Genomic DNA, 15,096 nt, shown 5'->3' with positions numbered 1-15,096 from the left:
AAGAAAGTACAAAAAAGAGTACAGACCAATATCCCTCATGAATAGTTACGCAAAAAGTCTTAACGAAAGATTAGCTAATAGAATTCAACAGTACTTTAAAATAATTATACACCATTCCCAAGCCTGCTTTCAACATTTGAAAATCAATCAACATAATCTACTCTATTAACACACTAAAGAAGAAAATCACAATTAGGTCAATCAATGAAGAAAAAGCAAATGACAAATTTTAACACCTATTCATACAAAAACTCAGAAAAAATGGGAATAGAGGGAAACTTCCTAAACGTGATAAACATTTACATAGTCAGTGGGAGAAGGAGTAAAGGGGGAGGTGCTACACACTTTCAAACAACCAGATCTCATGAGAACTCTATCATAAGACAGCACATGGGGATTGGTGCTAAATCATTAGAAACCACCTTCATGATTCAATCACCTCCCACCAGGCCCCTCTTCCAACACTGGGGATAGCTAACATTATACAGTCAGGCATCACTTAATGACAGAGATTCGTTCTGAGAAAGGTGTCAATAGGTAATTTCATCACTGTGTAACATTACAGAGTATACTTGCACAAACCTAGATGGCACAGTCTACTACACAACTAGGCTATATGATATAGCCTATTGCTCCTAGGCTACAAACCTGTACAGGATGTCACTGTACTGAATACTGAAGGCAATTGTAAATATTTGCATGTCTAAATATGGAAAAGGTATGGTAATAATATGGTATAAAAGATTTTTAAAATGGTACACTTGTATAGGGCACTTACCATGAATGGAGTTTGCAGGACTAGAAGTTTCTCTGGGTGAGTCAGTAGGTAAGTGGTGAGTGAATGTGAAGGCCTAAGACATGATGCTTATTGTAGACTTTACAAACATTATATACTTAGGCTACACTAAATTTATTTTAAAAACAAAGTGAGTGATTGCGCTATGGCATTACAATGGCTACAATGTCACTAGGGGCTAAGAATTTTTCAGCTATAATCTAAAGGGGCCACCATCATATATGTGGTCCATCGCTGACTGAAACTTTGCTAAGCACATGACTATACTTGATGGTGAAAGACTGAATGCTTTCTCCCCAGGACTGGGAACAATTCAAGGATATCCATTACCAATACCCTTTTTCAAAATAATGCTAGAAGTTCTACATACATATGGTATGATTCTATCCATATAACATTCTTGAAAAGACAAAAATCATAGAAATGGAGAACAGATTGGTGGTTGCTAGGGGTTAAGGAGAGGGTTAAAGAGAGGGTAGTGTGGAAGGGAGGTAGGTGTGGTTATAAAAGGGCAACAGAGGGCTCCTTGTGGTGATGGAAACATCTGTGTCTTGACCTATCAATGTCAATATCCTGGCTGTGATATTGGACTACAATAATGCAAAATGTTACCATTGGGGGACATTGGGTTAAGAGTACATGGGATCTGTACTATTTCTTATATCTGCATGTCAATCTACAGTTAGCTCAAAATAAAATGTTTAATTTAAACATAAAAAAAATCCTGTCAGCTATGGGGAGAATGATTAAAAAAACAAACAAAAAACAATAGTGGCAAAAGAAAGACCTATTAGGAAAACACGAAGTTATCCAGGCAAGAGATGACCATGCTAGAACTAACATGCTGGAAGTTGAAAAAAGGAGAACTAGATACGGGACATACAGTGAGACAGAATCAACAATGTTTGTTGGTAAATTAGCTGTGAAGAACGAAAGACAAAGATGAAAATTACTTCTACGTTCCTTACTTGAACAACTGTCAGACAGATAATGCCATCATTTACTGAGATAAGGACAATTCTGTTCTATAGAAACATTTGAGATTTAAGATTTAAAACATTTGAGATTGTTCAATTAGTTTATCCTCTTCTTTAAAAACATTCAAAATTTGGATGTAACTAATTGCCCCCACACATGAAGAGCTTTCAAGGTTTAACACAGGCTACAGTACTTTGAATAAAATCTATGAAGAAAACATAAGCCTAAAAAGTCCAAAAACAAGAAAGTACTGCTGAGTCACAAACTCTCAATTCCATCATTTTTTCAAGAATTTTAATACCAGAGCAAGATGGGGTTGCTTACCCTGAAGTTGTAAACAAACTGTCTACTTGAAATATTTTTTTTCCACTCAAACTGATGTTCTCATGTAGGTATTTTCTTCCTGAGGTCAGACAAGGATGCTTCACCTAGTTAGACATCATTGAATGACCTTAGAAAACTTACTTGCCCTGAGACACATGATGAGGGTCTGGTGCTTAAATGAACACATCCAGGACTCAGTCTTTTCTGTTAAGGCAATGCTTGGTTCTCATCCATTAACATCAACTCTTGTTTTCCTCACAAATGCGAGTCAGTGGGCTGCAGCCCCTGGTTGTCATAGCAACTGCAATTTCACGCACCAAAATGGTTTGAGTAGCACTTTTTTCCCCAACATATATTTTAGCACATGAAGAATTTGGTGCCATTTCCAGTCATCTCTTTTGTCTGAGATATGTTTTGTTTATATAACGTCATAGTGACTAAAGACCAAGACCAAAAAAAGATTTCCAGCTTTGTCCCTTAATTAGACCTTTGATTGTAAGTGCTTCCTTGGTTGCTATCGGCTCCTGAACAGTCTGCTTTTGGTATTGTGCCCCAGGAGTATCATAAAGACATGTAATCAGATTCAGCCTACAAGGCAACAATAATCTACTGAAATATCCTGAAGGAAAGGTCCTACATATCCCTTTCTTTCATGCTGTTATTCTTCTGGTCTAGTGTTTCCTGCTGGCCCAGAGAAGAAAAAAAGAATGATGAATTTTCTCAATTGTAATATTATGAGAAACAGGGAAAAAATAATGAAGGCAGTGGTTTGTTGTTTGAGGGGTTTCCAAATGGCCTTAGAGTGCACCTACACTACCACTCCCTCTATCTCACCCATGACAAACACTGAAAATCTACAACAGCCCTCTTTCCCTCTGAGCCCAGTATAAGACCTCAGAATCTTTCTCAACACAACATTCCAGACATGGGCAATTTGCCATCTGGGGACTAGAATCTTAGCTAGTGTTTCAAAATGTCAAGTTCAGCACTCTGTTTAACTGTAGGAGTCAAAAACTAATCCTTACACAAGAGCTAAGATTTTGCAAAACAATCTGAAAATGAGTCTGAATAACTCACTTGCAAAGTGAACTAGTCCATACCCATCAACTCAGGCAATTAAAATATGATGTGAATGCAAAGTCATAGAGGAATCCCAGATGGGTCTCTTAGCCTTTCTCTCTTGCCCAAACACTGCTGTATTCTTAGCCTAACCAGCTATGCCACAAGTATATACTACATCAGACATTTTTAAGTGTCAGATTTTAAAAGTATGTATGAATATCAGCTCAAAACTATCATTACTAATGGAAAAGCAACTTAGGGCACATATTTAAATACAAACCCATTAGGAACACAGTTTATGTGTCTTACTTACCATTATATCCACAATGTCTAGAGTAATATTTGGCACATAATAGGCACTCAAAAAATTATTGTTACCTTCACACCCATTAGGATAACTACTATTAAAAAATATTCAAACAGAAAATAACAAGGTGAGGATGTGAAGAAACTGGAACTCTTGTACATTCTTGATAACAATGTAAAATAGTATCGCTGCTATGGAAAACAGTATGGAGGTTCCTCAAAAAATTAAAAAATAGAACCATTATATGATCCAGCAATCTAATTTTTGGGTACATATACAAAAGAACTGAAATCTGAATCTTGAAGAGATATTTGCACACTCATGGTCATTGCAGCATTATTCATAATAGCCAAGAGGTGGAAGCAACCTAAATGTCCATCAACAGATGAATGGATAAAGAAAACATGATATATACATACAGTGGAAAGTTAGTCAACCTTAAGAAAAGAAATTCTGACATATACTAAAACATAGATGAACCTTGAGGACATTATACCAAGTGAAATCAGCCAGTCACAAAAAGACAAATATGATTCCACTTATATGAGATATCTAAAGTAGTCAAATTCATAGAGACAGAAAGTAGATTGGTGGTTTCCAGGAGGTGGGGAAGGAGGAAAAGGGGAGTTGTTGTTTAATGGATGTAGAGTTGCAGTTTCGCAAGATGAAAAGTTCTGGAGATTAGCTGTACAACAGTGCGCATATAGTTAACACTACTGAGCTATACACTTGAAATGGTTAAGATGGTAACTTTTATGTTATATTTTAACACAATTTTTAAAAATATCTATTAAATCAATGAACAGAAAGATTTCTTTCTCCTCTAGAATAGTGGCTCTCAATCAGAAGTGATTTTGTCCCCCAGGGAACATTTGACAATGTAAGGAGACATTTTTGGTTGGCATAGCTGGGAGCAGGAGTGCTACTTGCATCTAGAAGACAGAGGCCAGAGATGCTATTAAACATCCTCACAAAGCACAAGAAATCCCCCAACAACAAAAAATTATCTGGTCCCACAATGTCAATAGTGTCAGGTTGATAAATCCTGCTCAAGAGTTTTCTGTTCAATAAGAGTATCTATACAAAATGCATAGCTCAGAGCCTTAAAAATGTTAGCCTTATAATTATCATCATCATAATTATTATTATTATTTAACTCTAGGTTAAGACTGAGAAGTTTTTATTTCCTTAACTTGTATTTGACACAGTAAACTGAGGTCAAGTTGCCTACAAAATGAGTCTACTATACATCCTTCCATATTTGCCATCAGGAAACTATTGAGGGAAAGGGAGGGAGAGTCTATAATATATTCAAAAGTCTCATGCTTCTGACTAACCCAATCTCAGAGCACTGCCCAGAGCAAGACTTTCCTGAGTTGTTCAGGAAAGCAGACAATAAGGATCCCCAGACAATAAGGTTCGCCCAAGGCAATCAGGACCTGTGATGTAAACTCTAGCCCAAAAGAAAATCTCGGCCGGGCGCGGTGGCTCACGCTTGTAATCCCAGCACTTTGGGAGGCCGAGGCGGGCGGATCACGAGGTCAGGAAATCGAGACCACGGTGAAACCCCGTCTCTACTAAAAATACAAAAAAATTAGCCGGGCGTGGTGGCGGGCGCCTGTAGTCCCAGCTACTTGGAGAGGCTGAGGCAGGAGAATGGCGTGAACCCGGGAGGCGGAGCTTGCAGTGAGCCGAGGTTGGGCCACTGCACTCCAGCCTGGGCGACAGAGCGAGACTCCGTCTCAAAAAAAAAAAAAAAAAAAGAAAGAAAATCTCAGATGTCTTCTCATTCCAGTGTCTCTTTCCAAAGATTAGGCAATTTGTTTGAGGTTTGAATCAGCTCCTTTAGATGATTACATAACCAAAATGGTGTCCAGGGCCTCTCTAATACTATATCATAAGGAGTGGAAATTTCCTTGATCCCCTTACTTTTATGGTGTAGAAAACTTCAAAGTATTACCTGAGACTTCTATGAATCATGTCCTATGAATTTAGAATCTCAGGGTCTGTAGCCGTTTGTGCTCACTCTATCTTGTTCCCTGACATAATCTTAGTTTCTCTTTACTGATCTCCGTTAAAACAAAATAAAATAATACCAAAAATCTAGCCCATACCAAGAGTTCTGTGATTCGGGGTTACTTCTCTGAAATCTTGGTAGGGAGCATAGAAATCAGTCACATAGAGTGTGTCTCCTGTTGTGGTCATTCTCCCCTCTCCTCCTTTGGTTCCCCTCCCACTCAGAAGTAAATCAAGCCAGGCATAGTGGCTCATACCTGTAATCCAAACACCTTGGGAGCCTGCGGTGGGAGGATCACCTGAGGCCAATAGTTCAAGACCAGCCTGGGAAACATAGTAAGACATCCCCCCCACCATACCCCTAGTCTCTAAAAAAAAAATAATTAGCTGGGTGTGGTGGTGCACACCTGTGATCCCAGCTACTTGGGAGGCTGAGGTGAGAGAATCACCTGAGCCAAGGAGTTCAAGGCTGCAGTCAGCTATGATCATGCCCCTCCACTCCAGCCTGGGTAACAGAGTGAGACCCTGTCTCAAAAAAAAAAAAAAAAGTAATTCATTCTCCTCCTTGGAAACTTTGAAACTTGTCCCAAAGGGTCTTATTATGCCAACTCATCAAAGAACTCTCTTAACAAAGATAGGTCTTTCCCAGAAGGAATTTTCATAGTACCTGCTAAAAGAATACTATTTTCTGCATGTATTACAATGACAAAGTACACCGCCAATGCTATTTTAAAACCCTTCCTCCAAAACTATGCATGAAGAACCTTCCAATAAAGAAGCCACATTCCCCATTTTACTCTTCCCCCAATTTCGTCTTGTGTGTCCCAACTATAGTGAAGGCATGAGGAATTCAAATAAGCCCTGGTCCTATTTCTTGTCAGTTCACAGCCCACCTAAAATGCTACACTATGTTTAGGAATAATTGCAGAGCTTAGAGATCATGTATTTCCCAAGCATCCCCTGCCACTAGTGTACAGAAGTGTGATTTCAGCAAGAAGACACCTGTGTGACCTGTGTGAAGGGCTTGAGTGGCAAGAAAGGGCAGCACCTGTGGGAAGAGTGGAGCCTCTGGTGAGCACAGCAGCAGGAGCTTTGGTTCTGGCAAGCAGCTGTGGCAGAACTTCTGGCATCCAAGCCCCAGCATTATAAAGGCCACTAGAATAGTGTGGCTGGGGATTTTCTGGGCTGCACTTTCGGCTGCATTGTTTCTGTTTAGTAACTCAGTTGAGTTCTGTAGCCATCTCTAAGATTCTGTGAGTTGCCAAATATCATCTAATAAAATACCCATCAGCTGAGCAAAGTGGATTCTGCTGTTTGCAACCAAAAACTCTGATCAAATAAAGACAGTCAAGTTTGGGGAGGAAGTACCTGGATTATCCAGGAAATTAACAGCAATAACACAGTAACACTTACTAAACTTACTAAGATTCCAGTGCTATGTTCTAACCACCTTACATATGTAAATTCATTTAACTTCAAAACAACCATAAGACTAGATATCATTATTCATTGCATTTTAAGATGCCGAAAAAAATCCAGAAAAATATATCACTTGACCAATATCACCTAGCTAGTAAGTGAAGGAGACAAGATTCAAACCCAGGCAATTGATTCCAGAACCATGCTCAAAACTACAGCAGTATGCCACCCCTCTGGTCAACATCTGGACATGGAGGCATGCCCAATCTAAAGGGTCTGGAATTAAAGTTCCTCAAAACATACTGTGCAGGCCAAACAAAGCACATTCTGACAATCCTATCTAAAATAGCCACACACCTTTACCCTACGCTGCTTTGTTTTCTTCACAGCACTCACTACTTTCCTCAATTATGTTATTTATTTGCTTACTGTCTATCCCTCATACAAATATAATCTTTAGATGGTATATTAGTTATCTATTGCTGCATAACAAATTACATCAAAACTTGGCAGCTTCAAACAACAAATATGTATGATGGGGGAGTCAGGAATAAAAGAGTAGTTGGGCTGGTGGTCTGGCTCAGCGTCTCTCAGGAGGCTATGGTCAAGCTATGGGGCAGGGCTGCAGTCATCTGAAGGTTAACAGGCACTGGAGGATGCTGTGTTCACCCACATAGCTGTTGGCAAGACGCCTCAGTTCCTGCCAGGTGAACCTTTTCACAGGCTGTCTGAACACATGGCAGCTGACTTCCCCCAGAGAGACTGATCCAAGAAAAGGCAAGATAATAATGCCACAATGTCTTTTAAGACCTAGTCTCCAAGTCACGTACTGCCTTATTCTATTGATTAGAAGTGGGTCACTAAGTCTAATCACACTCAATGGGATGAATACATTGGGGATGGGTGGATTGGAAGCCATCTTGGAGACTGGCTACCAAACATGGACTATGATTTGTTCACTGTTATGTCTGCAATACCTAGTACACAGTAGGTGTTCCATATGTATTTATTGAGTTTGTGGAAGATTCCAGTACACAGTAGGCATTCCATATATATTTATTGGTTGAGTTTGGGGAAGATTCCGGTGCACAGTAGGCATTCCATGTGTCTTTACTGGTTGAGTTTGGGGAAGATTCCGGCACACAGTAGGCATTCCACATATATTTATTGGTTGAGTTTGGGGGAAGCTGTCTAACTGTATATAGCTCACATAGATGTGAAATAAGCAGCATATGCAAGTAGGCAAAACCATGGGTGTGTATGAGATCATCCAGAAAAAGGTAGGATAAAAAGGAGCAGTGGACAAAATCTTGATGAATGTCAAAGCCCATGAATGTTCAGAGAGGGAATTTAGGTTGGCTTCTTGTTCTGGCAGCAGGGCAAACTCAGTAACCCAACCCTTACTTCCCCCTGCCCCAAATACAAACATACACAAATGACATATTAAAAAATAATAATACTGAATCACTGAGCCCGAAAGAAAAAAAAGTGAAAGCCTTAAAAAGGAAATACGGCTGGGTACAGTGGCTCATGCCTGCAATCCCAGCACTTTGGGAGGTTGAGGACTGCTTGAGCCCAGAAGTTAGAGACCAGCCTGGGCAATACAGCAAAACCCCATCTCTATAAAAAATACATAAATTAGTGGGGTGTGGTGGTGCATGTCTGCAGTCCCAGCTGCTCGGAAAGATGAGGTGGGAGGATCACTTGAGCCAGGGAGGTCCAGGCTGCAGTGAGCCGTGATTGCACCACTGCACAGCAGCCTGGGTGACAAGGCAAGACACTGTCTCAAAAAAGAAGAAAAAGGGCAGGGTGCGGTGGCTCCCACCTGTAATCCCAGCACTTTGGGAGGCCAAGGCAGGCGGCTCACAAGGTGAGGAGATCAAGACCATCCTGGCTAACATGGTGAAACCCCGTCTCTACTAAAAATACAAAAAAAATTAGCCGGGCGTGGTGGCGGGTGCCTGTAGTCCCAGTTACTCGGGAGGCTGAGGCAGGAGAATGGCGTGAACCCAGGAAGTGGAGCTTGTAGTGAGCCGAGATGGCACCACTGCACTCCAGCCTGAGCAAGAGTGTGAGACTCCGTCTCAAAAAAAAAGAAAAGAAAAAAAAGGAAACTAAGCCAGTACTGAAATCTCCAGCTCTACACAAGCCATAAGACCTAGGGGCCAGGGTTTTCATGCTTATGTGGAAGAAGAGCAAATCTGGGAGCTGGAAATGAGACACCTAGATGAAGCCATGACCCAAGCAAGGTTGACCAATCTGCAAAGGGAACTAGAAAAACGGTGCTTACTGGCAGAAAAAAAGAAGCAAGCAAGAAGACAGAAGGTCTGGGTAGGAAGAGAAATTCTGTTAGAAATAAAACCCAATATTGCACCAAGCATAATATGGGAATCACAAATCAAGAAATTAAATATAAAATTTAGTCCTGAATTTGTGGAATCCCTGAGGCTTTGGCAGAAATGAATACAAAACTGCTCTATGAAACACTGCAACTCAGAATGCACTAAATTCCTACAGAAAAAATAAAATATCATTGAAGGGCTAGGCACAGCAGCTCATGCCTGTAATTTTAGCACTTTGGGAGGCCAAGGAGGGAGAATCACTTGAGGCCAGGAATTTGAGACCAGCCTGGGCAACATGATGAGACTTTGTTTTTACAAATCAAAAAATCAGCTGGGTGTGGTGGTGCACACATGTAGTCCCAGCTACTTGGGAAGCTGAAGAGGGAGGATCACTGGGGCCCAGGAAGTCAAGGCTGCAGTGAGCAGTGATCACACCATTGTACTCCAGCTCAGGTGACAGAGTGAGACCTTGTCTCAAAAAAACAAAAACAAACAAACAAAAAAAACCAGGATAATAACTCGCGATTAAAAACAAAATACAAATTCTTTTTTTTTTTTTTTTTTTTTTTGAGATGGAGTGTTGCCCTGTTGCCCAGGCTGGAGTGCAGTGGTGTGATCTCGGCTCACTGCAGCCTCCACCTCTCAGGTTCAAGAGATTCTCCTGCCTCAGACTCCTGAGTAGCTGAGATTACAGGTGCATGCCACCATACCCAGCTCATTTTTATATTTTTAGTAGAGACAGGGTTTCACCATGTTGGCCAGGCTGATCTTGAATTCCTGACCTCAGGTGGTCCGCCCACCTGGGCCTCCCAAAACACTGAGATTACAGGTGTGAGCCACCACACCTGGCCACAAAATACAAATTTTGTGAGAAAACAAATCATCATGAGAATCAGCAGACACAAGAAATGTGAAAACTGGCACCCAAAAACTAGGATAGAAAAATCTTTAAAAGATTATAAAATGAGTATATTTAAAATGATGAAAGATGTTTAAGAAAGAATAGAATCGTAATATAGGAATGAACACTGAAAAAAAGGTATATCTGAGGAAAAAGTAACATATATGTATATATGTTATATGTATATCCAGAATATATAAAGAATTCCTAACAACACAACAACAAAAATAACCTGATTTAAAAAAAAGGAAAAGGACTTGCGTAGACATTTCTCCAAAGAGGATATACAAATGGCTAACAAGCATATAAAAAGATGTCCAACACCACTAATCATCAGAGAATTGCAAATTAAAACCATAATGAGCTATCACCTCACGTCCATTAGGTGGACAATGGCCACTGTGAAAAAATAAATAAATAAATAAAGTATTGGCAAGGATGCAGATAAATTGGAACCTTTGTGCACTGTCGGTGGGAATGTAAAACAGTGCAAGCTGCTATGGAAAATAGTATGAAGATTTCTCAAAAAATTAAAAGTAGAGCTACCATATGATCTAGCAATCCCACAACATGGATCAACCTTGAAGATATTATACCAAGTAAAATCAGCCAGTCACACAAAGGCAAATACTGTATGATCCCGCTTATATGAGGTATCTAAAGTAGTCAAACTCATACAGACAGAAAGTAGATGGGTGGTTAACGGAGGCTGGGGTGAGGGAGAAAAGGGGAGTTGTCTAATGGGTGTAGAGTTTCAGTTTTGCAAGATGAAGAGTTCTGGAAACTGGCTGTACAACGATGTGCACATAATTAACACTACTGAACTACACACTTAAAAATGGTTAAGATGGTAAATATGTGGCATGTGTTTTTTTGCCACAATAAAAAAGGCTTAAATTTTAAAAAAGCCACTGTTACTTCTTCAAATTACAGAAATTATTCAAACTCAACATATAGGCCACTTGTATTAATTCCTTGGCCCTCAGATTTCAAGGTGATAATCTACTGAAAACAACACTAGAGTAATCAAAAAGTCTATCCATATGAATGAATTAACAATGGTGTGAATACATGCTTTTCATTAGTGGATGAGAGGATGGGCAATGCAAAGAATGTAGACAGAGAATTTTTAAATAAATGTTTCAAGTCCTGGTAAAGGCAGGGGTTCAGGCTGATGAGCTTCAGGCTATCCCTAGCCAAGAAACAGCTTCTCCAGCATCATCGATGCTGGGAAAAAGCACATTCCTCCCCTGCCCAGGGCACTGGAAGTGCATACCCTCTGTGCATTCTCCATGTCTCCTGCAAAGGAGAACAGAAGCAAGGCTGACTGCTTTCAGTTTCTAGGGGAGTTCAATGGCCTTCTTGCATCATACATAGTGTCAATGGCAAATATTCCCAATCATGTATTTTTTCCTCCAGCTTCTACTCCCTCTGTTAGCTGTAATTTTAGAGTGTCTGTTGAGAAAATGCCTTAGTTTATAATCATTTTTAAGTCATTGACTATACATCCCATGATCGGCTAAATCAGGGAAATAAAAGAGACCTGAAGGCTCATAACACAGGCTTACCCTAGTATGGATAGGAGAAGCTAACTGAGACCTGCTCGCCGATGAGGATTTTAGGCTGACACTACTCCAAGTCATGAAGAGCCTGATTGACTTTGCTCTTCTGTGAGTACTTACATTCTGGTTTTTACAACTTTCCCAATACTGATAACTACCTGAAAATGAAACATAAGTTCCATTCTCAATTAATATGGTGCTGGGCCGGGCGCAGTGGCTCACACCTGTAATCCCCGCACTTTGGGAGGCCGAGGCGGGTGGATCGCGAAGTCAGGAGATCAAGACCAGCCTGGCTAACACAGCGAAACCCCGTCTCTACTAAAAATACAAGAAAATTAGCCGGGCGTAGTGGTGGGCGCCTGTAGTCCCAGCTACTCGGGAGACTGAGACAGGAGAACGGCGTGAACTCGGGAGGCGGAGCTTGCAGTGAGCGGAGATCGCGCCGCTGCACTCCAGCCTGGGCAACAGAGCGAGACTCCATCTCAAAAAAAAAAAAAAAATATGGTGCTGGGCGCCTTGGAATGCCCACTCACTGGCTCCATTTGGGAAGGTGGTACCAGGTGGAAAGGCTAAAAGAATTAGCATGAATTACTCTGAAGAAGAGAAACACTACTAATGGAGGTTCCGAGATAGTACTGACTGCAAGCCCTCTGTTCATACCACCAATAAATCCCTGCAATGTCCTAAGAGTCCAATGTCTCACCAAGCTGACTGACTAAACAATCTAGGGTCAACAAACTCTAGATGGAAAGCCTCCAAACACCCTACTTATCTAAGAGAAAAAAGCCACACAATATGACAGCTAGCAAAGTTTATCAACCATGACATAACGTAACCATGGCAGATCTTTTTAGGAACTACTTTGCTTACAATATGCAGACTGTCTGAAATAATTTAATTATAAAACTATAGTTTAGCCCGGGCATGGTGGCTCATACCTGTAATCCCAACACTTTGGGAGGCCGAGGCTGGCAGATCACAAAGTCAAGAGATCGAGACCACCCTGACCAACATGGTGAAACCCTGTCTCCACTAAAAATACAAAAATTAGCTGGGCGTGGTGGCACGCACCTGTAGTCCCAGCTACTCGGGAGGCTGAAGCAGGAGAATCACTTGAACCAGGGAGGCGGAGGTTGCAGTGCACCGAGATCACGCCACTGCACTCCAGCCTGGTGACAGAGCAAGACTCCATCTCAAAAAAACACCTATATTTTAGTGTCAGTGTGTCTAAGAAATTGTATCTTTAACCTGGCTTTGCAAGATAAATCTTTCTTTTTTGTTCAGGATTTCCGACAATCTCCATTTAATATTCTGTACTCTTTAAGAGTGACATAAACAGTGTGCCCAGCAGAAAATCTGACATCAGTTCACATCAAAGAGACATCAGCTGGCTGCCAGCTGGAGAGTTTCTAGTATTTCAATTCAGAAATTTCTCATCAAAATGTTAAAGGTCTGTTTTACAAAGGAAGCAGTAGCTGCATAGCAAATCTTAAGATGACTGTTGCAGGTCTTTAGAATCAATGTTGAATTATCAGCCCAAATGAATCCTGTGCCTTTTAACAAGATGACATACCCAAGTACCACAGCTGAGTCCCTCTCTGTTCTAGCTTATTGTGTAGGACCCTTTTCTCCTCCGGAGCCCTTTAGAAACTGCCACTCTAGTAGTTGCCTGACTAGAACTGCTGACCCTCTTGGCTTAGTCCCCATTTCTGGCCCTACCATTGCCCTTGGAGTGAGAATTCACTTCTCCTGGTTCCACTCTCAGTGTTTGGTTGTTTAAACTTAAATTTTTAGTGGTACAATCTAAAAACAGAATTATCAAAATTTTATGTTTTATTCTGAGCAGTAAGGTATAGGGAATAGAAAAAGAAAAGAAAAATGTGTATTATGAGTAATTTTGCTAAAAATGTAAAAAGCTTAAGCTTACCTATAAGAATATAAGGTAAGAACTTTTAAACATGATATCCTACCTGATGAAATAAGTGATGATATTCTCCCCATCAGGAAAAGCAGGCTCTTTGATGCATTTGTTGGCATGTGAGCTGGTTCATGTAAATAAAAACTACAGAAGTGAAAATCATACAGATTCTAAGAATCCTTTCCAAAAGTCAGTGGACCACTAGAGTTAGTTTCAGGTCACACACTTGCAACAATTCTATAAATACAGTCATGTGCCAAATAAATATGTTTTGGTCAATGACAGACTGAATATACAATGGTAGTCCCATAAGGTTATAATAGAGCTAAAAAAATGTCTATTACCTAGTGGTCTAAGGACATCACAGCCATCCTAAACTCATAGCACAATGCATTATTCATGTGTTTGTGGTGATGCTGGTGTGAACAAACCTGCACTGCCATTCATATAGAAGTATAGCACATACAATTATGCACAGTACATAATACTTGATAATGAAAATGCACTACTATGGTACTTTTTGCTTATGTATTTACCACATTATACTTTTAATCTTTATTTTAGAGTGTATCTCATATATACACTTATATATATATATAAGTTAACTCTAAAATAACCGCAGGCAGGTTCTATAGGAAGTATTCCAGAAGAAGGCACTATTATCTTGGAGATGACAGCTCCACGCCTGTTATTGCCCCTGAAGACCTTCCTATGGGACAAGATGTGGTGGTAGAAGAGAGTGATATTGATGATCTTGATTCTGTGTAGGCCTAACTAATGTGTGTGTTGATGTCTTTGTTTTTCTTTTTTTCTTTTTTTTGAGACAGAGTCTCGCTCTGTCGCCCAGGAGTGCAGTGGCACGATCTCGGCTCACTGCAAGCTCTGCCTCCTGGGTTCACGCCATTCTCCTGCCTCAGCCTCCGGAGTAGCTGGGACTACAGGCGCACACCACCATGCCCAGCTAATTTTTTTTGTATTTCTAGTAGAGATGGGGTTTCACCGTGTTAGCCAGGATGGTCTTGATCTCCTGTATGTCTTAGTTTTTAACAAAAAGTTTAAAAGTTTAAAAAAAATAAAAATTTTTTAAATAGAAAAAAGCTTATAGAATAACGATATAAAGAAAAAATTTGTACAGCTATACAATGTGTTTTTATATATATATATTTTTTATTGTTATACTTTAGGTTTTAGGGTACATGTGCACAATGTGCAGTTTTGTTACATATGTATCCATGTGCCATGTTGGTTTGCTGCACCCATTAACTCGTCATTTAGCATTAGGTCTATCTCCTAATGCTGTCCCTCCTCCCTCCCCCCACCCCACAACAGTCCCTGGAGTGTGATGTTCCCCTTCCTGTGTTCATGAGTTCTCATTGTTCAATTCCCACCTATGAGTGAGAACATGCAGTGTTTGGCTTTTTGTCCTTGCGATAGTTTACTGAGAATGATGTTTTCCAGTTTCATCCATGTC

General features: G+C 40.3%; 1 protein-coding gene across 3 annotated transcripts in view; it reads right to left on the bottom strand.

Moving 5' to 3' along the window:
* Nucleotides 1-15,096, bottom strand: part of GPR176 (G protein-coupled receptor 176) — a 124,645-nt gene that overhangs the window by 50,789 nt on the left and 58,760 nt on the right. The window contains exon 1 of one of the 3 annotated variants that reach the window (XM_058427932.1): nt 13,678-13,804. The exons of the other annotated variants lie outside the window; for them this stretch is intronic. Within the exon in view, the coding sequence (XP_058283915.1) occupies nt 13,678-13,744 (67 nt within the window). The 5' untranslated portion in view covers nt 13,745-13,804. Of the gene's footprint in view, nt 1-13,677; nt 13,805-15,096 lie in introns of those variants that run through there. 3 annotated transcript variants of the gene reach the window in all.

This window comes from Hylobates moloch, unplaced genomic scaffold, assembly GCF_009828535.3.
Source record: "Hylobates moloch isolate HMO894 unplaced genomic scaffold, HMol_V3 SCAFFOLD_14, whole genome shotgun sequence".
Classification (NCBI taxonomy): domain Eukaryota; kingdom Metazoa; phylum Chordata; class Mammalia; order Primates; family Hylobatidae; genus Hylobates; species Hylobates moloch.
Note: the sequence above shows the minus strand (reverse complement) of the source record. Positions and strands in the feature narration are given on the sequence as shown.